The sequence below is a fragment of the Panthera uncia genome (genome assembly GCF_023721935.1).
Source record: "Panthera uncia isolate 11264 chromosome B3 unlocalized genomic scaffold, Puncia_PCG_1.0 HiC_scaffold_1, whole genome shotgun sequence".
Taxonomy (NCBI): Eukaryota; Metazoa; Chordata; class Mammalia; order Carnivora; family Felidae; genus Panthera; species Panthera uncia.
In genome coordinates this window covers 99,306,207-99,330,295 of record NW_026057582.1, presented here as the reverse complement: position 1 = coordinate 99,330,295, position 24,089 = coordinate 99,306,207, and the positions used below count along the sequence as shown (strand labels likewise).

At 42.9% G+C, this 24,089-nt stretch overlaps 1 protein-coding gene across 1 annotated transcript in view; it reads left to right on the top strand.

Moving 5' to 3' along the window:
• Positions 1-24,089, top strand: part of MYO1E (myosin IE) — a 212,063-nt gene that overhangs the window by 116,007 nt on the left and 71,967 nt on the right. The window contains exons 6-15 of the mRNA XM_049613717.1: positions 1,543-1,632; positions 5,764-5,895; positions 7,847-7,981; positions 9,384-9,516; positions 15,644-15,840; positions 18,443-18,523; positions 18,832-18,918; positions 21,507-21,593; positions 22,798-22,965; positions 23,958-24,043. Of these exons, the coding sequence (XP_049469674.1) occupies positions 1,543-1,632; positions 5,764-5,895; positions 7,847-7,981; positions 9,384-9,516; positions 15,644-15,840; positions 18,443-18,523; positions 18,832-18,918; positions 21,507-21,593; positions 22,798-22,965; positions 23,958-24,043 (1,196 nt within the window). The remainder of the gene's footprint in view (positions 1-1,542; positions 1,633-5,763; positions 5,896-7,846; positions 7,982-9,383; positions 9,517-15,643; positions 15,841-18,442; positions 18,524-18,831; positions 18,919-21,506; positions 21,594-22,797; positions 22,966-23,957; positions 24,044-24,089) is intronic.

Genomic DNA, 24,089 nt, shown 5'->3' with positions numbered 1-24,089 from the left:
GTTCTTTGTCTTTTCCCCAATATGCTGACCCCAGGCCACAAAATTCTGTGGGACATCTTAATGGATGGATGATGTGTTGATACATGCATAAGGACGTTTAACTGAGGTTAAAAGTCAGTAATTAAAGAAGGGCAGAGACAAGGAAGAGCCTTTGTTTTCCTCTTTGAGAAGCTGAGTGTTGATAAATGGTATCAAACAACAGATATAAAAGATTAATGAAGAGCCACAAAGTCCAAATTAACTTTACAAAGAAAGCACCATTTGTATAAATCCATGAGTTGTTAAAGGAGAGTAGGAAGCTTGGAAGATGTTTCTAAGCTTTGAACTTGACCCCATGGAGGAACCAGTCAGAATTTGCCTTTGGCGCCATTGCTAATGACATGTCCCAGTTAGTGAAATTCCTGTTCTCGATCTTCCTCTGAATGTTAAGGTTGGGGGCCAAAGGAACACTTCAGCTGTTACATAGTTAATTAGTAGTTTGTCCCTTCATCTAGTCCTATCTGCTGCAGACCACGACCTAGCGACCAGACTGCAGACTTTTAATGTTGACTTTTCTCTTCCTGTTTTCCTATGAGGACAATGATACAGAGCTCTTGGCTTGAAATTAGTCAGTAGCTAAAGAGCGCGGACCAAAGACTTGTTATTTCTGGAACATGTTTAACCGTAGCATGTGAATAATTAGAAGTACAAGGAATGACTCACTTGTTGAAAGACCTCTCCAACATCAACTCCTATCTGTTGAGCTGTCTTGCCCATGGAGTGTTTTGCACACTTTTCAGTCTGGCACGGAAGTGGGATGTTTGAAAACCAAATTCTCCCCCTCTAGTAGGCCAGGAATTGTTCCATACAATCCAGTGTTGGCCCTTGCTGCTCGAAATGTGGCTTCCTGCTGGCCAAACCAGAAGCACCAGGTAGCTGGTTAAGAATGCAGATTCTCAGGCTGTGCCTCAGACCTACTGAATCTGCATCTGCCTTTCAACAAGATCCCTTGGTGATTCACACATGGAGTTTGGGAAGCACCAGACTATGTTCCCACAACCTTGCCTGGGGAGCAGAAACTATTTCATTTCCCTTAAGCCACCTCTCCCTTGCCACAAAGAGGGTGGAGATGGGCATGCAATAGGCACGTGGAGAAGTTGGGTGGGGGAGAGAGAAGGACAGTAAAGGCTGATCAGCGTGGCAAGGAGATGCCCCTTCCTACTTCCCTCTCCTTCCTGCTGTGACTGCCACCATGCCTGTGAGTGTAGGGTCAAGCTACAGCGTCCAGTTTGGACACCCAGTCCCGGGACATCTGTAGATCCTGTTTTACTGGTGGCTCCCTGGCTCCAGAGAATCATGCATCAAGGGAGTTGGAAGACAAGAGCACACAAGCTGGTTGAGGTCTGTTGAGAAGAAAGCATAAATCCTCAAGAAACCCCAGGAACATGTAGATTCGAGGCCTCACCTCATTGCTTTCAGAAACCACTCCCTCAGGGAGTTTGGCTACATGGTGTGTGGCTGGTGCTTGCACCTTCCTAACCTCTGGCCTGTTTGCTGTGACAGCACGTCAAGGACATTATCCTGCAGTCCAACCCGCTGCTGGAGGCCTTTGGGAATGCCAAGACCGTCCGGAACAACAACTCCAGCCGATTTGTAAGTCTCTTCCCTTTTTCAGAAAATGTCACCTGATTGATGATGTTGATATTCCCGATTTAAGTCTGGCGTCCCTAAGGAAATGGGAGCTTTTCACATATCATCAGGAGGCTGCCTTTTCAATCCTTTCTTCCTTTTCTATCAGCCTGTGCCGTCAGGCTTCCATTTGCCCTTTAACTGAGGTTATTTTTGAGCCTCGGGATATAAGATAATTTTTGAAAACAGTTCTCAACTTGAGTTCCCTTACTAGAGAAAATAAAAATTGATGAAAGTGTCAGTTTGGGTCCTGGAGGAGTTTTCTTTGTGCCTTGGAGAAAAGACCTTCTTTCTCAGGCAAATAAGTGAGTCAACTAGATTTGCAGGTCTTATTGCCTTGCTTTTGCTTCACGGAACTTGGGCTGTGAACTGGAAAGGCGCAGACACTTCGATCTTGCACCTTGGAGAGAACCCTCCTCCTCTCTGTCAGCCAGAGTGAGCCAGCTGTCTCCCCACCCCTTGAAGCTTGGTGATTTGTTTTAGATATATTCATATAACATGATAACATCTAAAAGCAACTGGATTGACCTGTCAGACAGCCTCCTAACTGGTCCACTTACCCAAGAGAATGAAAATGCCAGCCAAATGCATTGTCACAAATGCCCATGTAGACATTTTTCTGCCTGAGTGTCTCCTGAAGGGGTGAATTGGAAAGCTGGCAAGGATGAATATGAATATACTCTCCTTGACAAAAAGCCACACTTACAAAGAAATGAGTATTTGGCCAGCATCTTTGATTTATGTAGATCTTATATCTTATCTCAACCATAGATTATGTCTGGCAGTAAAGCATTTAAGGAGCCATCTGTGAGGCCGATTCAGGACCATTTTAAAATAAATAGTGGGAATTTTGGAGAAAAACAATTTCTTTTTCACCCTTCTATTTTGGAAGGAAGCTTCTATTTCCAAGAGAATTCTTACTAAGTTCTCATGCAGTGATTGTTAAATTCCCTGCTGAGTTATATCTGCCGGAACTGCCCTCACTTTCGTTGCCGTTCAATATTATTCAGACTATTTACTCATTTGTTCACCCCTCAAATTTTTCTGCTCAATGCCTAGGTTGTGTTATCTTGAAGAAGTTTCTAGATAATGAAATGTGAAGAAAAATGTGAATGAATTTTCCACATGACCTTTTTTTCCTAATTGTCAGTCTCCGTCTGCCTTGTAAAAATGCACTTGACCAACTTTAACTCTCTAGCTATCCATCCCCTACTCTTTGCCTTCCTTCGAGAGGAAAAGAATAATTGCATCGATATTTTTATTTTTTCCCCAATATAAACTATACTTTATCCTTGGACAAAAGGATACATCAGTCATTTTTTTGTAAAACAAAACAAAGCAAAAATATCCAGCCTTTATTAGTTTTCTGATTATAAAATTTTGTAGAACCGTGATGGAAAGATGAGAAAGAGTATGGATGGGCAATTTCTGCCAGACATAATCTATGGTTGAGATAAGATATAAAATCTACATAAATCAAAGATGCTGGCCAAATACTCATTTCTTTGTAAGTGTGGCTTTTTGTCACAAGTACACGCACACACACACACACACACACACACACAGATTAATGTCTGATGGGGCATCAAAAGATGCTTCCATGAATAATGAAAGGAATGTAAATTAAAACCATATATCATTTTCTGTCTCTCAGATGGGCACACATTAAGGAGATTGATAATCCTAGTGAAAAGACACTATTGGTTGAAGCCTAAATATTCTCCCATGAGAGCAGTTTGGCAATTTTTATCAAAATTTAAAATGCTTGTTTTCTTTGACCTAAGAATACTTTAAAGATATAATATCTAAGTTTCTTGTTAAGAATGAGTTATTTAAATATTTTTTTATGTTTATTCATTTTTGAAAGACAGAGACAGAGCACAAACAGGGTTGGGGCAGAGAGAGATGGGGACATAGAATCAGAAGCAGGCTCCAGGCTCTGAGCTGTCAGCACAGAGCCCAACGCAGGTCTCAAACTCATGAACCATGAGATCATGACCTGAGCTAAAGTCGGACACTCAACCAACTGAGCCACCCAGGTGCCCCAAGAATGATTTATTTAAAAAGATATCCAAAATATATTGTTAACTTTTAAAAACAGGTTATAGAACAAAATTTATAATACAGTCCCATTTTTATTTCATTTTATTTATTTTATTATTACTTTTTTAAAATATTTACTTTTGAGAGAAAGAGAGCATGAGCAGGGAGATGCAGAGAGAGAGAGAGAGAGGGAGACAGAATCTGAAGCAGGCTCCAGGCTCTGAGCTGTCAGCACAGAGCCCGATGTGGGGCTTGAACCCATGAACCGTGAGATCATAACCTGAGTCGAAGTCGGATGCTCAACCAGCTGAGCCACCCACGCACCCTTCCTTCAGCTTCCTTTAAATACTTCCTTAGTTTTGTTTTTTGTGTTTTTTGTGACTCCTAAGGGAACTTTTAAAAAATGGTACCAAACTCCTTTGCCTTTCTCTTACATGGATGGTATCCTGCCCTTCTTTCCAGTGTCTCCCACAAAGTCGGGAGGCTTTTGTTCCTTAAGTTAGGCCTGAATTGGGGATGTTGATCAACTCTAATCAAGGACATCGGTCAACCTGCCAGAACCGAAAATACAACAAACAAAACTAATTCATCTAGCATCTTGCACTTTTTTAAAATGTTTATTTTTGAGAGAGACAGAGACAGAGACAGAGACAGAGCATGAGTGGGGAAGGGGGGCAGAGACAGAGGGAGACACAGAATCCGGAGCAGGCTCCAGGCTCCGGACTGTCAGCACAGAGCCCGATGCAGGTGTGCACCAACAAACACTGATGTAATCCCTCTAAAACATGCCCAAAGGAAAAGACGGTGAAGGATAGTCCTCATAATAGGAAGAACGGGGAACCTTGTTCAGCAAGCGTTTCTCAGGAACCACGGTGATTCGGGATCACAGTGGCTTGTGGCCTTGTTTCTTTCCGGTGTTTCTAAGTGTTTGTTTTTGTGTTTCTTTGGGGGAGAGGCTGGGGGAGGAGTCATCAGAATAAGACAAATAGACAGTTAGAGGGCCTTGTTTTGTAGTCTCTCTGATACCTGGAATTGTCAAGTGACTTCACAGGACACAGCAGGTAGTGGATGCTGGAGGCAACAGGAAACAGGGCGCTTTTCTTGTTTTTAATGCGTTTACGGTTCTGGTCCCAGACTTGTGACCTGGCAGGAACCAGCCCTGAAATGGGTGGATTCAACCAGCATACACATTTAAACGTATTCAGTGTTTTAAAAATAATAACATTTAAAAATATTAAATGCAGTTAGGCGGGGCATGCTCTCCGGTTTGATTCTAGGCTGAACTTTTGGTCTCTTGTTAGGGACTCCTAACACCACACTCCCTCACACCCACCTTCTCATCGTTTGTTTCGTTTGCATTTACCCTCCTGGCCCTTTCTGAGGTTGGGAGAGAAACCAGATTCTAGTGAGAAAAATAATGCCATTTACTTGACAATCTAGACACCTTACCCGGCTAAATTCCAGGGCTTTCTTCTCCTTTGTTCCCTACCAGCAGTAATTTAAAAGGAAATAATTAACAACAGTAACAAAAATCTCCACACCTGCAACTAGCTGCAAAGAACTTGATTTATAATCAAGTGTTTTTATTTTATACAAGAATGTTAGATGATCCAAAAGTAGAAGTGATGACTTTTGCCCAAAGCCATGAAAATAAGTCTGGCAGAGGGAAAATTTGCCTCCCCTGAAAGAGGCTGATAGAGTTCGCTCTCGTTAGATCAAGGGAACCTTGAGATTTTCTGTCCCATTCTTTACCGCTTCCGGCTTCACAGGCAAGCACCCACTGGGGAAAATGGGCAAGGAACTCAGCATATCCTTATTTAGTCGGGCTGGAACGATAGATTCTCTCTCTCAATACAGAATCGTGTGACTGGACGAAAGCCTGGTTATTGTCTGATAGGAAGAAGTGAGGAAGTCTAGACCAGAACTGGGAATCATTCAGAACGTATCTTTCATTAATGAATTTCCTTGAATTATATACTGTATTGAAAGCCTATTTGGAACATCATGTTTCTGTTCACCAACCATTGAAGGAAATCCCCAACTTTCTTACAGGGAAAATACTTTGAAATCCAGTTCAGCCCAGGTGGGGAACCAGATGGTGGAAAGATCTCCAACTTCCTTCTGGAAAAATCCAGGGTGGTGATGAGGAATCCTGGAGAGAGGAGTTTTCACATATTTTACCAGGTTTTCCTTTATATTTTTTCTTTCCTATTTCCTTATTCCTTCTGCACATTAAAAAGATTTTTTTTTCTCTCAGATCTCAGGTTTAGACAATCTAGTCTGTCAAACCAAGGAGTATTTATTACTATAGTAGGTATAAGTCAATGTGCAAAAAATTATGAGAATGTCCCTACCCGCAAAGAGAGTAAGTTCTTGAGGAGAGATGACAAAAACTTCCCAAAAGTTAAATATTCAAGACAGTGTTAATATCACTTCAAAACAAAAGTAGGAGTGCTGGGTTCTTTGCCAGACAGGAATTCACGCGGGGAGCTATGGCTGAGATGCTAAGGAGAGTTATTAAGGGCACATAGGGGAACATGGTGGGGAGGCTGCTTGGGCAAGTCAGGTGGCCCGAACAAAACTATGGAGGTGATGGCTGGGCCTCAACCAGGTAGGTGGCAAGGGTGGAAGTCTCCCGGAGGGGAGCTGTCAGAGGAAAGACTAAGGATCTTTAATCCCAGGTCACGAAGTTTTGACTTGGGTGCCCAGAACGGCCACAGAGTCTGGTGCTAAAGCAGTGTGCGGGGTGCTTTTAGATTGTGTCCCAAGGTTTCAGGAATCCTCAGATTCAACTACTTTAAAAAAAAATGTTTTTAAGTATTTAAGAAATATAATGATATCCAAAACAATTTCTTTATGTATGGGCTTATATATTAGCATATACATTGGGGGCCCAGCTCAGAACTTCTTCGAAGAAAGACCTGCGGGTCTTTTTTGTGTTAGTTTTACTTTGTTACCGTTTGAAGATTGCTGGATTAGAAGGAAGTTAAACTGTGTTAGGAGCTCAAACACAGTCTTTTCAATTCGACAGCTGTCTCAGATGATGGCACTTCATTCTTCCAGGTGGCTGGCGCGTGATGAGGAAGTAGATTCTGCGACTTGCAGAAGTTCAGAGGCAAGGAAAGGCTTACGGCAAAGAGCAGCACGTGTCTGTAGATGGAAGAGACTTGAGAAGGGGGGGTGAAGATGCAAATGAAGGGCAGTGTGGTGTGAATGGGGGGGAGAAACAGAAGGGGAAAACTAGGAAGGGGGTGACACAAAGCTCTTTTGAGGAGACGGAGGAAAGCTAAGGGACCCTGATGTTATGGGTGACCTAGAACTTATCTGTAATGGACGTGAGGTTCCATCCTCTCGGGGCGTGGAGCTGAGAGGACATGTCGAGGAACCTGACCAAGATGCAGAAGTGTGGCTGCGTTATCTCTGTTTTCCTAAATCCTGCAGGATTGGAGCTGGCAGTTGCTGGAGTCAGCTTGTATGGGCCGTGTGCCTCTCTCCCCACTTCCTCCTTCAGTGGTATTTTCTTGGGAGTTTGAAATCAGTCGTGGTAGTATTCACACCATGACAATCGGCAAACACTACACATCCATTTTTCTCCCCTAGAGTTGATTATTGAATATTTTTCTAGCACACCACAGATGGGAGCCCTTTAAGAGGGTCTTGCTCAGACCTAAGGCAAGGGTCAGAGATGGAACAGAAAGCTGTGGGACAGCGCACTGGTTAGGAGGTCTCAGAATGGCAGGGAGCGGGACCCGGGGCTGCTGTTTTCTCTGCGTCCTGCAGAGAGAAGCATAGAGGGGCAGCCGCACTTTATAAAGCCATAAGCAAGTTGAGTAGGAACGAAATAATTACAATCTGGCTTCTCTTCCACTCTTCTGAGGGTCTCGCGAGCGCCGCACTGTGGTTCTCTTTATTGGACAAGGGGAAATTCTCAGCTCTTGCGGGTCTTACCAGAGTTGAGAATTAGAACTTGCAGAGATGATCTGGGGCTACTGCAAGGGGAGCAGCTATCCTGAAACCCATTATTTTAGAAGGCGGGGTCAGAAAGTGCACACTACCTGGGCTCGGGAGTGCTGCCTCTGGTGCTTCTGGGTGGTGGGCCACACTACACCCCCCGCCCCCCTTCCTCTTGCTCCAGCTCATCGAGGGCGCCTCGGAAGAGCAGAAACACAGCCTCGGCATCACCAGCATGGACTACTACTGCTACCTGAACCTCTCTGGGTCCTACCAGGTGGATGACATTGACGACAGGCGGGAATTTCAGGAAACGCTGGTAAGTGCTGGCACGGGGCCAGGCAGGATGGACTCTCCAGACCCAGTGTTGCCTGTGGTAGAAAGGGCAGGGAGGGTGAACCAAGCAAAGAGCAGCATGGAATTTCCACCTCATTCTGCCATAAGCATTGCATTTCCTTAAACACGCTTAAGCACCATTCGATAGCCATGTGCCCAGGTGCCAGAGGACCACTTAATAAGTTGAAATGGATAAAAAAACGTGAATCCCTCATTCCCCTCCCCCGGCAGGTGCTCTGATGAATTGGTAAGCACTGTTGCAGGTAATAGATTTACCATCCCTGTTTGCCTAGAGCTTATGCAGTTGCTGAGCTGTTTCCTCAGACAGGTGAAGCAAAGACCACCCTTCTGATCTTTTCCAACACCTTCAGGGGCTGGTCCAGTGCTCTCCCTTCACCCCTGCACTGAACGATCAGAGGGCGACCCTCTAACTCCATGTCCTTCACTCTGGGTGCATGTTGTGATACGAAGTATGAAATTAGCTACACCATTGAGGGGTCACATCTTCAGGGAAACAAGTTAATAAGTCAATCTAGAACTTTCTGGAGCTGGGGTGTTCACCCAAAAGAACCTCAAAGAACCACACCACCTCTGCCTTTTGAGTCAGCTTTCTGCTAGGCCCATCCCTCAGCCCAGACCCAGGTGCAAGATGGGGACCCCAACAGGGCAAGTCGGTGTGCAGTTGGAGGGGAGCTGTTTGGAGGAGGCAGGCTGCTCAAGCAGGTGCAGGAATGAAGACAGCATCAAGGGGCCAGATGACCTCAAAGGAGCTGGGAGAAGAAATGCAGATGAGAGGCCTGCATTGGTCCTAGCGTATTGTTCTCTTAGGACTCCGATAAATAAGTCTCGGCATTTTGGCTGTTTTTACTTAATTTAACAAACCTGAGAAACAAAACTTTCCTAACGCTTTTATTTGATTTGCTGGAGATTTATAATCAAGATCCTTTCGCAAGCACAGTCTATGCTCAGCCCTCCTGGTGAGGCGAAAGGTCTCCAAGGTCTCCTTGGAGTAGCTGGAAAGGGGACATTGGTGCCCTTGGAGAGAGGCGGGTGGCATCAAGGGCTCCACAGGAGACAAGGACAGGTTGGTGACTGTGGGGTATAGCTGCTGCTCCCTGTGTGTATCTTTGCTCCTGGAGCTCTCCTGCCCTTACCCCCGGGGGATCATGTACTGGATCTAAAGACAGAACTACCTTTCCAACGCGACTCAGACTTCTCATGTGAGTGTGTCGGTCAGTGACGGTGTCCTACAAGGCCTTCCAGCTGCCACTGCCAGCCAAGCCCCGTGTGACTCTACACAACTCAATCTCAGCTCTGGCTTCTTTATCACATGCTTACAAAGCTGGCGACCAGCTCATCTGGATCATTTCTCTTTTCTCTCCCAGCACGCGATGAACGTGATCGGGATCTTTGCCGAGGAGCAGACGCTGGTCCTACAGATAGTGGCAGGGGTCCTCCACCTGGGGAACATCAGCTTCAAGGAAGTTGGCAATTATGCGGCTGTGGAGAGTGAGGAGTGTGAGTAGCTCCGGCATTGGACGGCGGTTGAATGTGGGTGAACAATCAGTTAGCTTCCGTCAGAAGCTGCCTGCCGTTTTCCTTTTGCTAAGGTGTCAGCCGAGGATTTAAGGAAAAGATGAGGAGTCTTGTGTCCTGCTGAGACAGAGCAAATGGGCTTAAGAGAGTCTGGGCCTCTCCTGTGCACCTGCCCTCCTCACCATGTCCCACACCAGTAGACCATTCATGAGATCATTTCCGTTTCAGTTTACCATCACCCTTGGGGGAGTCTGGCAGAATTTTACATCTAGGTTTAAAACTAAAGTGAGATTTTAATGAAAATTAGAGTTAATAGCTAAATAATCCAAAAGATTTGTCTCCTAATAACTGGCCTTGAGGGTCTACCTCCACCTAAAGGTCCCAAAGAGCAAATGATCAGGTATATGTCAATAAGGAAAGCTCACAGATTGAGCTCACCTGTGGGTTGGTTTAGATTGGATTCTGAAAACGGGGAAAAAAGCAGGGGGCAGGGGCATTGGCTGTTGTGTTGATATTCCTGAGATCATCTTTCACGGTCACCTCTGTGGTAGTCAGAAGCCTGAAGACCTGAATGATCGTGTTTACTCTTTGAGAAGTCGGTCCCTCCTGCAGAGACACGTTATTGGTTGTGCATGCCACAGTTGGCCACAAGCACCGTGTTGGGTGACTTCAGCCTCTGAGGCATCAGCTGGCTCTCCAGGCGGCTCTCAGAACCCACACAGCCGTCAGCCACCCAGGAGGACATTTCTTCCTTTCTCAGCATTCTTCCAGGGAGATAAATTTAGATGCTTAGCAATAAATAGTATCCCACTCATTGCTGACAACGCAGGGAGGCTATTTCCATTCCAAATAAGGTCCTTGTTTTATATCTTTGTTTTCTTTTGTGATAAAAGAGGGAAGTTCTGCTGACTTCTGATGTCTATCCGATAAAGAGAAAGATGAATCATGTTGACCAGGAAAGGGAGCGGGGTAGAAAACAGTAAATATATGGGTGTGCATAAAGTCTAGAAACAGGACCTAATAACAATAACTATATTTCCAGACTTACGTATGTTTTCCATCACATTTAACAAATGTGCATATGTATCCAGGAGGGTCATTAACACTTGTCCTTTTAACGTTGACAGTGTGGTTGCTGGGGAAGTAGACTGAATTTCTCTTTCTTGGATAGTACACTCTTTTATCACTTCTTTATGCTGGAGAACAAAACCACTCTGTCACAGCAAGCATGCCCCCGTATGCTTGAGCCAAGAAGTGGTTCATTGCACATTGATGTCCGGAGGAAGTAGCCTCCTCAGCCAACTGGGCAAGGCCCAGGATTGGCAACCAACTGCCTTGACATGTGCCCTGATTGGAGGTGGTGGAGTGACAGAGATCAGGAAAGGCTGTGCTTGAGACCGAAGAGATCTAACAAAGAATTGGGCCCTCCTTCTGATAATTTGTTTCCTGCTCAGTTGGTATACCTTTCTTCACAGGAGTCATTACCTCAGCACAGTGCTCTCACCTACCCTTCTGCTCATCCACTTGTTCCCTTCTCTTGAGGGGACCATGGTTTCCAGTCTCTTGTATTTCTTTCAGAGCAACTGTACTCGGCCATTCTTCTTCTCACTTTTGTGCATTAATGGGAGCATTAAACGTAATGTTCTACAGTTGCTTGTTCACTTATTATATCCTGAAGATTATTCTGTCCATTAAGGAGCTTCATCCTTTTTAGCTGCATAGTATTCGGTTGTTTGGCTATGTATACTTTTATTGAATCAGGCATCTGTTGGTGGGTGTGAAGGTGGTTTTAGAACTGATGCTATTACAGTACTGAAGGAACACATTAAAGTGAATAACTCATGTTTGAGTATATCTCATGGAATAAATTTTTAGAGGGAAGTGTTAGCCCGTGTTCTTATAGCAGAAGAAAGCAGACATTCTCCAGCTATTATAGTAAAAAATGGTAAGATTCCTTGCCTAATAAAGCAAAACAGCCATCAGGGATGACAGATTTTGCTGTTAACCTGACCTTAGACCAATGGAGCTATAGAATTTCCTGAGTCAGACCTGTACACTGCTGAGAAGTCAAACAAACCTCACTTTAGGCACATGTGTGTCTGTCATAACCTCTATAGTAAGATGACATGCTTTTGGAAACAAGTCTTCCTTCAAAGACAATCACCTTTGAATTTTGTTGAAAGAAAAAAATTACTATGTAAAAACTACCGGAAGTATTAAGGGACAGCCCCGCTCCTTTTACTAATGGATTAGAAAGCACAGTAATCACTAAATTCGACACCTGAAACTAATATTACACTGTATATTAACTAACTGGAATTTAAATAAAAGCTTGGGATAGAAAAAAAGAGAGAGCAGAGAACTTCACCACCAAAGACAGACCACATTTACCTTGCCATTTCTTTTGTATTTGTAAAACGGAATTTTGTTTTGCTACATCTTTTTAGTTTATCTTCTCTGTACTTTAGATGTAAACAGAAAAATTAAATCGAACTTTGCTTTACACTTTAATGCAATAAGAGAACTCTATTTTCATTATCAAAATGCGTTGAAACATTGCTTCCTAGCAGGTTCTTTTATGTTCTACCTAACTCTGATGAACATTACCGGGGTTATTATCAGCTTTTTGAAATTAATCGATGCCTCCACCCTCCTTCCCTCCCCACAGCCTCCAAGCTTCTGCACTGACGCTCTTCTCCAGCCACACCTGCACACACCCTCATGGAAATTCACAGCCCAAAGGCAGTCAATATGAGCAGCCCTGTGATTTCAGCACCAGGGCAGGCCTCTGAAGAAAATACAAGGCCATAAAAGCTTGTATTTGAAAAACATGGCATGGATTTTTTTCAAAGCAAGTACTAGATTTCCTCTCCCTAAGCTTGTGGCTCTGATTCTTGGCCATATTCCATGCCTTGTTTTTCAAGTGCCTGTGGTCCGTCACTCCTGTCTTCTTCTAATAGAAGCAGTGGGAGACATGGAAGTTAACATGTCTCTTTTTCAGTCTCAGATAAGGACCCGAGGACTTAGCCCCTAGTGTTGTATTTCTTTAGTTGAGATCATAGAGATAAGGGCGTAAACATTTTTACCAAGTATTTGAATTGTGTCCCTATTTTAGCATGGTTAGGGGCTTGGGAAAAGCCCATATTTACAGAATGTACAAATAGAGGCTAATTATTCATTGTATCAAGGTATTCACTGCGTGGTTACCATAAACAGTGAGGGGCCATTGCTAATAATATCCGCTTTATTAAGTGATGCATGTATGTGCCTAACTGCCTGGCAATGGTGATAATAACCCACATTGTAGCTTCGCCTTAGTAAAGTCCTCTTCTATGTCACTTCAGTAAATGTCTCTTGGTTCTCACACCAACACTGCACGTGTCCAGTCTGAGTTATTATGGACATCTTATGTCCTTGCTCTGTGTGAAGGTAAGTTTCACTTTAGTGGAAGACACATCCAGATTCTTTTTTTTTTAATTTCTTTTTTTTAATTTTATTTTGTATTTTTTAAAATTTATACCCAAATTAGTTAGCATATAGTGCAACAATGATTTCAGGAATAGATTCCTTAGTGCCCCTTACCCATTTAGCCCACCCCCCCTTCCACAACCCCTCCAGTAGCCCTCAGTTTGTTTTCCATATTTAAGAGTCTTTTCTGTTTTGTCCCCCTCCCTGTTTTTATATTATTTTTGTTTCCCTTCCCTTATGTTCATCTGTTTTGTCTCTTAAAGTCATCATATGAGTGAAGTCATATGATTTTTGTATTTCTCTGACTAATTTCACTTAGCATAATGCCCTCCAGTTCCATCCACGTATTTGGAAATGGCAAGATTTCATTCTTTTTGATTGCCAAGTAATACTCCATTGTATATATATATACCATATCTCCTTTATTCATTCGTCGATGGACATTTGGGCTCTTTCCATACTTTGGCTATTGCTGATAGTGCTGCTATAAACATGGGGGTGCATGTGTCCCTTCGAAACAGCACACCTGTATCCCATGAATAAATGCCTATTCGTGCAATTGCTGGGTCGTAGGGTAGTTCTATTTTTAGTTTTTTGAGGAACCTCCATACTATTTTCCAGAGTGGCTGCACCAGCTTGCATTCCCAAGACACATCCAGATTCTTAAACATATGTGCTAACATTAAAACCAAACTAAAGGAAATGGCCATTGGCAAATGAGTGCACTTGATCTTGTTCACGTGCCCTTTGTAAAAGGAAGCCCTTCTACTAGTCAGAGCACTTCTGTGGAACGCTAGCATAGATAATAAATACCTTGTTCTGGCATTACACTTCTTCAAAATGCATTCACTGACTTAATATCACTGGAAGGTATATACTGAAAATGTCAGCCCGTTCATTCTAACACCATCTGTGAAATTCAGATTATCCTTTATTGGGAGGCTTGTGATTTTTGAGCATTATCATGAAGTCTTTGACAAAAATCCTTTTATCAGAAACTTTTGATACAGTTTTATGCAGAAAAAGAAGACTGCTACCCAGGTTTAGAGTTTGGATTTGTGTCCATGAAAATCTTTCATTCATACTGCAAAAAATCTGAGCATTCTTTCATGACCCAGCATGGTGTCAGTTATTCACATTACAGTGTTTTGAGCAGAAATCAAGAAAATCCATTTATATCCTGAGCCCTCCTCTTGGCAAGTTCCACGGCTTAAAATAAGTTACTAAGCCATCTATTTAGCTCTTCTATTCGAAGACCAAAACTATGTTACTACATGTCCTTAGGATGGGATGGGTGTGCTGTGACATGAATAACACCAATGCTCTCCATTTCGCTCCAGACACGTCTCTCAGAGAAATCTTATAAACCACCCCCTCCCACACACAAGAAGCCATCCAGGCCCCCTTTGACTCCAGGCCAAATTTCATATACCATTCAAGGACCTCCCCTGTCGGAATTCACCCCGACCTTGTAATCACCTACCTTAACTTTCAGCTGTAGCCAATGTTGGGCCCTTTGCTGCACCTTGACCGTGTGTCCTAACTCACTGCTTCCACACCTGTGCATGTCCCATTGCCCTCCCCTCGTCTCTCTCTTCCTCTGCTTCTGTGCAAATCCTGTTCATCCTTTTTAAAAAAAATTTATTTTGAGAGAGAGAGTTTGTGACCCAGGGGGCGGGGTGAGGGGGGAAGGGGAGATGGGAGCGGGTAGAGAGAGGAAGAGAGAGAGAATCCTAAGGAGGCTCTGTGTTGTCAGCGCAAAGCCCGATGCAGGGACCGATCCCATGAACCATGAGGTCATGACCTGAACTGAAATCAAGAGTCAGGTGCTTAACTGACTGAGCCACCCAGATGCCCCAATCCTGTTCATCCTTTAAGGCCCCACTCAAATCCCACATCTTCCTTGACTACCCCAGCAAGTTGTAACAGCTTCCTGTTCTCAATTCCTCTAGGACTTTATTGTCTGCCTGTATTACATATTCAGCTTTTAGTAAGCTTCTGAATTTGGTACAGTGTCCAGGCCTCATCTAGATGGGTCTTCAAGATTTTTTAATATTTTGTGTTCTGTCCTCTCTAGTAACACTACATGTGGTAAGCATTCAGTAAATATCTGATTGCTTGTAATTGTTAGTTCCATGTACCAGGTGCTTCAACATTTTTGGGAATGATGCTATGAAAACACCATACCAGAAAGGAAGAAAACAATTTTTGGAGCCAAAGAAATGTCTCTTGATTTAGTTCCTTCCGGGCTGCCTTGCTGCAAGCTTGGAAAGATGTCCATTTTAGGCATTTAACTGGGATCTCAGTAGGGGAGATTGGTTCGCCATCCTTCTTGGATCACTGATTTGTATCATTGGAAGTTTCAGTCATCATAGGAATTGACTCATGTAATAGAACAATTGAGAAAAACAAAGTGGATGGATGTGTGTGGGACTGCTGATAAGCAGTCTTCAGTAGAGTGAAAGTTTTGGGGGGCCAATGATGGTGTCTTGTATGTGCACATGTGTACCCATGCACATGCACGCACGCACACACGCGCGCACACACACACACACACACACACACACAGATGCCTGCACATGTTTGTGAAGTGAATTGTTAAAATTCTGAAAGAAATCATGCTTTATTTTGTTTTCTATAGTTTTGGCTTTTCCTGCATATCTCCTGGGGATAAACCAGGACCGGTTGAAAGAGAAGCTCACAAGCCGGCAGATGGATAGTAAGTGGGGAGGCAAGTCGGAGTCCATCCACGTGACCCTCAATGTGGAGCAGGCCTGTTACACCAGGGATGCACTTGCGAAGGCCCTGCACGCCCGGGTCTTTGATTTCTTGGTAGATGTAAGTAATCACAAGTTCACATTTTAGCTATAAAAATCACTAAGGGCTTTGTTTTCATGTTTTGGCTTATTCCTTATAACCATTATAATGCATACTCCTCTGTAATCCTTTTACCCTGGGATCACTGAATCCCACTTTTACTTCTAGAATTGTCCAGCAAGATGCTAATATGGTAGCAGCTTCTTCTGGACAAAATACTCAGTAAAGCCAGAACTATAGAACAGAAAAAGGGGAGACCCGTGGTCATGAAACTTTGTTGACTTTCGAGCCTAAAGCTTTAGAATACTGTATTTGTTAAATATTGCTATGTTACACATCAGCCCAAAATTAGTGGCTTAAAACAATAAGCATTTATTCTGTCACAGTTGCTGCAGGAAGTGACTTAGCTTGGTGATTCTGATTCAGGGACGAGGCTAAAGTCAAGATCTTGACTGGAGCTACTAGTCTTCCATCTAGAGTCAGAAGATCTACTTCCAAGATGGTACATTCCTATGGCTGTTGGCAAGATGACTCACATCCCTGCTACATGAGCCTTCTTTGGGGATGTTTGAAGATTGTCACAACATGGCAGTTGGTTTCCCCCAGAATGAGTGATCTAAGAGAGAGAATAAAGAAGAAGCCAGAAATCTTTTAATTTGTAACCTTGGACTGAAATATTGACACCCTGCCGTACTCTATTCATTAGAAGCAAGTCACTAAGTAGAGCCCACAGTTAAGGGGAGGAGAATTAGGTCTACCTTTTGAAGGGAAACATGTCAAAGACTTTAAATATATTTTAGAACTATCACAGGCTGTTTTTATAATGGCATAATCACATATACTTCTATCTATCTATCTATCTATCTATCTATCTATCTATCACAGATTCTGAAAATTAGTCTTTCAGAAGTATAGAACTGCCAGTGACAGTCTCTTAATCACCATAGCCTCTAAATGGTAGAATAGTAATAGCAAACACTTACATAGCCCTTACTATGTGCCAGATGCCATTCTAAGTATTTTAGAAAAAATAACTCACGTCATTCTTACAGCAACCATGTGACTGGGGTATTATTATCCTATTTTACAGATAACTTGGGCACAGAGACACTAAGGAACTTCCCCAAAGTCATGCTACTATTAAGTGATAAATCTAGGAACTATACCCAAGTGATTTGACAGTGTTCTAGCTATATTCTGCTTCTCTGTCTTTTATATATTAAAGCTAGAAAGAACCCTAGAGGGTTCTTTTCAAAGAACAACAATATGCCCATTAGATCCAAACAGTTTGTGTTTGAATCCAGCCACCATCTATATGGCTTAAAGTGTGGTTAGGTGTGGTTAGAGTTGAGTAGGGCAGGGCAGGATAGGGTAATTATTCTGTGTACTTCTTGTGGAAGGTCAGGGTCATACTAAACATTAGTCATGCTTTTTACTTGTCCAGACTCCTCATTTTATTGACAAGGGAATCTTAAGCCTAAGTACTAGTGCATCTGCCCAAGGCCATTCAGCAAGAGAGTGGTGCAGAATTGACCATAGAACCCACATCTCTTGTCTCTTTATTCAGTGTGCCTTCCAGTGCTAGACTTACCACCTTATTTCCTTTTTGCCTGCCCTTTATGTTTTGTGTGGTGAAAGCAGACGGATGCCCCATGTAATTAGAGCGGACATTTACCGGGCATTGACCATGTGCCAGGCACTGGGCTAAGTGTTGTGTGTCATTACCCATTAGCTCACAAAAGCTGCCACATCATTTTTTTGGCCTGGAAAACACTTCTGGTGCTTCCATATTCATCCAGGTGTTCACCACCTCCAGGAACCTTTCTCCTGTGCTCCTCCCTGCCCTGCAGCCCTCCCCAAGCCCCTAGAACCTGCACCCACCCTCTCTTGTTAAGTCTAGCCATTGGCTTGCGCATCCCTTCTCACAGTGATCCAGAACACTAGGCCTAGACCCCTAGACCCTGCCTTTAGCCCATGGCGGGCTTAGGGATTCTAATGTTATCGCCGTTGTTGGGAAAATTGTAGCAAGAATTAATGGAAACACATGGAAAGCACTGAGCAAACCCTGCCATGGGTGAATGGTAAATACACGGAGGCTCCTTTTATTATTATCACTTTAATAATAATTACTGGCATTATTATCTCTAGCTGGCTCACCCTCTCTATAAGTTCCTGGGAACAGCGATTGTCTCTGCCTTGATATCCCCCCTCCCCGCCCCATGCTGTGTTAGGGAACCATTAAATGGCTCCTGAACAGGATCAACAGAAATAATATTTATGGATGTTGTCTTATTGGTTTTTTATATGAAATAGGTTTGACTTTAATCATCCAAGATGACATTTTCTTCCAGTTCTCTAGACTTCCTGAGAAAAACTAAGTGCCAGAAGTTAATGGCTTTCATCATTAAGCAACAGTAGCTTTTTTGCATCCTGGTAGTTTCCCAGAGTACTTGACCTTGCACAAAGACTCTTTTTTTAAGCTGCAAATCACCTCTCGTCTTGCCATCCTGTTTCCAGCAGGCAGTAGAATTTGCTGTGTACAGTCTTGCTTTCCTTTCCCGCATGCATGTCCCTTTCTAATAGGAAAGAAAAGTTAATTGCCATGCTGGTTACTTTCTCGTAGTCCATCAACAAAGCAATGGAGAAGGACCATGAAGAATACAACATTGGTGTCCTGGACATCTATGGCTTTGAAATATTCCAGGTAAGACCATTTTGAATATCTGGGGCCCCGGGAGGGTGATGGATTTCATCTGGCTTGAAATAAAGAATTCTAGGTAATGGGGGAAAAAAAAAAACCCACTGCAGTTCATTTTTGCCTCTGTACGTTCTTCATGTACCTTTACTGAATTAGTTTCCCCTAAATATAAACTATGTTGCTGTCTACTGATGCCTCCAACATTTCTGTTAAGACGTTTCACACTGAAACATTTCACTAAATCACTTAAGAAATGACTTCATAATGATTTTGCTGTAACAATTACATGCAAGTAACCTTTTTTTTTTTTCTAGAAAAATGGCTTTGAGCAGTTTTGTATCAATTTTGTTAATGAAAAATTACAGCAGATTTTTATTGAACTGACATTAAAGGCAGAACAGGTAAGCCGTTGCTCTTGTTTCATCTGATTTCTAACTTGTTTTGTTTAAAAGATATAAATGTCTCTCTTTTCTTAGTAGATTCAACTTTTAGCCTTGTATTAGGAAACGTACTTAATAAAGTCAGACAGAAAAACCATATGCCATTGTGACATTTTAGTCTATGAATTGTAAACACCATCTGCTACAGTTTCTTTCTCCTTTAAGCAAATGATGTTGTGAAATTGGACTTCTTACTGGCTGCTTTTACTACTCTGACTCATTGACCGAGTGGAAAATGGAAACCCAGTTCCAACCCCACTAGTCTATGGCATGGACTGTGTTCCAAAGGAAAAACTTGATTTTCTCAGATCCGCTCGACTCCCAATCTTCCTTAAATACAGACAAAGCTGGTGTTTTTCATTCTAATGTGAAGTAACACGTCTTACTTACAGTTTCTCCTCAAAGTTCCATGCAGGTTCGCTTTTAATCTGGATACAATGTTGTTCTGGATTTCTAGGATAGCTGTAACCAAGTACCGTCAACAGAGTGGCTTAAAACAACAGACATCACTTCTCTCATAGTTCAGAAAGCTTGAGTCTGAAACCAGAGGGTCACTAGGACCAGACTCCTTCCTTGCCTCTTCTAGCTTCTGTGGCTCCTGGTGTCTCTGTCCTATGTCAGCAACTCCAGTCTCTTCACTCTCCCTTCACATGCTCTTTCCCTCTCTGTGTCCCTCTTCGCCCAAATCTCCCTCTCCTTTCTCTTGTAAAGACACCCGTCACTGGAGTAAGGGACCACCCTAACTCCAGAATGATTTCATTTTCAAGATCCTTAGCTAAATATATCGCAAAGATCCTATTTCCAAACCTCGCATTTTGGAGATTTAGGCAGACATGAAATCTCGGGGGACACATGCAACCTGCTGCACATATGAATGGTTGTTTGGGGGGACATTAAGTCATGAAAGTGACCAGTGGTTTCCACATAAACCCCTGCCCTGGTGTTGTAGCCTTCCACCACATCAGAGCGGCTAGAGTAGAACAGCCAGGGGAAGGCGTGGTAGGGCTGAGTCCGGATGAAGTAGGCAGAGGCTAGATCATACAGGAATGTTGTAGGGCGTGGTGGAAGCTTCATATTTTATAGTAAGTATGACGGAAAACCCTGGGGGAGTTTTGAGCAGAGAGTGACCTGGTCTGCTTTGTGTTTTTGAAAAGATTACTTAGGCTCTATAGACTTCTAGAGTGAGAAGAGGGGAAGGCAAACAGGAGTGGAAGTTGAGGGGCGCCTGGGTGACTCAGTTGGTTAAGTGTCCAACTATGATCTCATGGTTTGTGAGTTCGAGCCCCTCATCGGGCTCTGCGCTGACAGCTCAGAGGCTGGATCCTGCTTTGGATTCTGTGTCTCCCTCTGTCTCTGCCCCACCCCTGCTCAGGCTCTGTCTCTCTCTTTCTCTCTCTCTCAAAAATAAACATTGGGGGGAAAAAAAGGAGTGAAAGTTTAAAAACCAGTTAAGAGACTGGGAAAGAAATGATGGGGGTGTAGATGATGATGATAGCAGTAGAGGAGGTAGAACAGTGAGAGGTGGTCCAATTCGATATGTATTTTAGAAAGAGTCAATGTCACGTGCTCAAAATAATTAGCAATGAGCTAAGAAGGAAAGAGGAATTAAAGATGATTTCTTGATTTCTACCCTCGTTGCTTGAATAATAGGGCCAATGGTGTGGCTATATACTGAAGACTAGGAGAACAGTTGGTTGGCAATGGTGGAGAAATGCAGAATCAGAACTCCACTGAACAAGTTACATTTGTAAGGCTTGTGACACATCTGAACACAGACTCTAATATAAATGTCATGACCCTGGAACTCGGTGGGGAGGTCTAGACCAGAGAAATAAATTCGGGGGTCATTAGCCTCCAGGTGCTATTTAAAACCGTGGGATTGGTTAAAATCCTCTGGAGAAGCAGGGCTGAGAATAGAGGAAGGGCTGAAAGATGGAGCCCAGGGTCTCCCCATCATATGAAGATCTGGAAAGAAGCTAACAAAGCAAGACTGGTGAAGAAGGAGGGAAACCAGGAGAATGGGGTGGTGCTCATCAAGTTAAGTGAGCAGCAGGCTTAAGTGAGGGACAAGCCCTTGAGTGTCTAAGGACTAATCTGTACTGCTGTTCGTAGGTTAAATTCAAAGAGATAATTTTGTAACTGGACCTATGGGTTAAGCCATATTAAATTGCTATTGTTTGTATATCAAAAATGATAGTGTGGTAATAAATTTCATATGGTTCAAACTAAATATAAAAATTGCTAAGCATAGGGCACCTGCCTGGCTCAGTCAGTAGAGCATGTGACTCTTGATCTCTGGGTCGTGAGGTAGACCCCTGTGTTGGGCATGGAGTTTACTTAAAAAAAAAAAAAAAAAAAAAAAAATTACCAAGCAATGAAATGTCCCTTTTCTATCCCTCTTAGAAAAATAAAGAAAATTCCCATTGTATGTTGAAGGGCATTCAAGTTTCTCTTTCATGGTGACCTGTGTGCCTTTGATAGTCATCTGGGTTGACCTCCAACTAGCCTTCACTGGGTACTAATGTAAATTCTCGCTTTCTGTCCCTCAGGAAGAGTATGTTCAGGAGGGAATAAGATGGACACCCATTGAGTACTTTAATAACAAAATCGTGTGTGACCTCATAGAGAACAAAGTTGTAAGTATCAGTCTGCTGTGTCCCTTCACTGCACACAGGTTTATGTCAAGTAGGTTTCTGTTCTCTGTGTCATTGTTTTAGGATGGGGGAAGTGACAACTCTGATTTGCAGAGAATGTTTACAATTACATCAATTTTGTGTATAGACTTATGTGTAGTAATACCAACATGTATATATGAATAGAATGTCAATTTACAATTGGAAGTTATTACTGACCTCTGAGAGGAGACATTGAGAACTAACGTGGATGGCATAGGGTATGAAGAGACATAAAATTGGCCCTGCCTTCTGACCATTTATACATCTTCACCAAGAGAAAACAACAGAGATGTAGGCAGAGATCTCCACAGTACTGTTTTGTTTTGGTTTGGTTTTTATAAAAGTCCAAAACGGGAAACCGTAAAAACATCCGAAGACAATTCAGTCGTTGAATAAACTATAGCATAGCAGAGCAGCAAAGTATAGCCATTAAAATATTAAGTGTGAAGACTGTGTACAACATGAAGACTGTTGGGGCGCCTGGGTGGCTCAGTCGGTTAAGTGGCCGACTTCGGCTCAGGTCATGATCTCACGGTCCGCGAGTTCGAGCCCCGTGTCGGGCTCTGTGCTGACAGCTTAGAGCCTGGAGCCCGTTTCAGATTCTGTGTCTCCCTCTCTCTCTGCCCCTCCCCTGTTCATGCTCTGTCTCTCTCTGTCTCAAAAATAAATAAATATTAAAAAAAAACAAAAACATGAAGACTGTTTATAAACCAGTGCTGTGTGAAAAAAAAGTCACACATAGAATGTGTACAATCTGTAACTGCATCAACCATGCCTCTGTGGGTAACAGGCTGAAAGTGAATATTAAGAAATGAATTAAGGTCAAAGGAAAATGTTTTCCTTTTTCTTTGGGGTTTTGAAAATCAACTTAGTACAAACAGGAGTCAGCAGATAGTGATCTGTGTATGACTCTGAATAGAACTTTGGGAAGTTAAGCAATTTTTTTTTTTTTTTTTACATGGACTTTCCTCCATCATTAGATCTAAGTGGCAACTCCCATTTGGGATTATTAATGGCATTTTTGCTCAGAGGGAAAGACTGATTTTCAAGATGGCATCTTGAGTCTAGGGAACTATTTCCTTGCTCAAGAAAAGACCCCATAAGCCACGGAACTGGGGCTTTAAACAGTCACTGAATTGGGACTTTGTCTTCTTGGTACCACCAGAACCCTCCTGGGATCATGAGCATCCTGGACGACGTGTGTGCCACGATGCACGCAGTGGGGGAGGGGGCGGACCAGACCCTGCTGCAGAAACTTCAGATGCAGATTGGGAATCACGAGCACTTCAACAGCTGGAACCAAGGCTTCATTATTCACCATTATGCTGGGAAGGTATGTCCAGAGAGCAAGGGTCCCATGGGAAAGGAGAAGTTACCCTTTCCAACACCTACCTTAATGTTTTAAGCCTTTGGGTCTGTAATCTGTTTTCTCATGAGCCAACTGATAACAATATCCCTAGAGTTTCACCTGCTTCACTGTATTTTATTCACTCAGCATTCATTCATTCATTCATTCATTCAACAGCATGGGACATATGAAGTATGTGCAAAGGCAGTGCAAAGGATTGTATACACTACTGCATGTTTTTAAATCGTGAATCACCCTGCTGAAGGAATGAATTTTTGTCTTGCCTCTTGCTGCAGTCACAAGCCTGTATCCCTTATCTGTAAATAAGGCTTGCTTTTGATGTTTGTTCTCATAAGACGCATGGTTATCAGGTGCCTGCTGGTTACCAGGCTTTGTCTAGGTGCCAGTGATACAAAGTAAGTTGAGGTCATGATATTTAGAGTCTTCTAGTCCTATGGAAAATCCACTGGTCTCACCTTTCACCCATCTAATTTCTTGTTCACCAGGGTCCCTGAGCATGAGTTTTTGGCTGAATTGATCTAATTGTGACACCATTTGTAGAAAAAAATTGCACTCAGATGACGTGCTCCATTGCAATGGATTAATAGCAAAAGGAGTTTTATTTTATTCTGTTGTAGTGAAAATTTAGGGAAAGAATTCAGTTTATTACTTAGATACTCCCATGGCTTCACTGAAGAAGGGCTATGTGATCGTGGTAGCTGACGTCCTGGTCATAGATCATCTGAGCCATGTAGGCAGTGGATTACATCCATCAGCATCCACAGACCATCACCACCTAAGTCAGCTAACAAGTTAAACAAAACATGCACAGCCTTAATGTGACAGTTCATGATGAAATCCCAATTGTACATCTGGAAATATTCACACTCTGGTAAGAATAGCCGTGCCAGCTTGGATTTTTTTGTTCAATGAAATACTTACAGGATAAAATTAGATTTCTTTCTGTTCTTGGCCAGGTATCCTATGACATGGATGGCTTTTGTGAAAGGAACCGTGACGTGCTGTTTATGGATCTGATCGAGCTCATGCAGAGCAGTGAGCTGTAAGTGTGTTTTACCTTACCTGACATGAGATGTAGGTTTGATAAA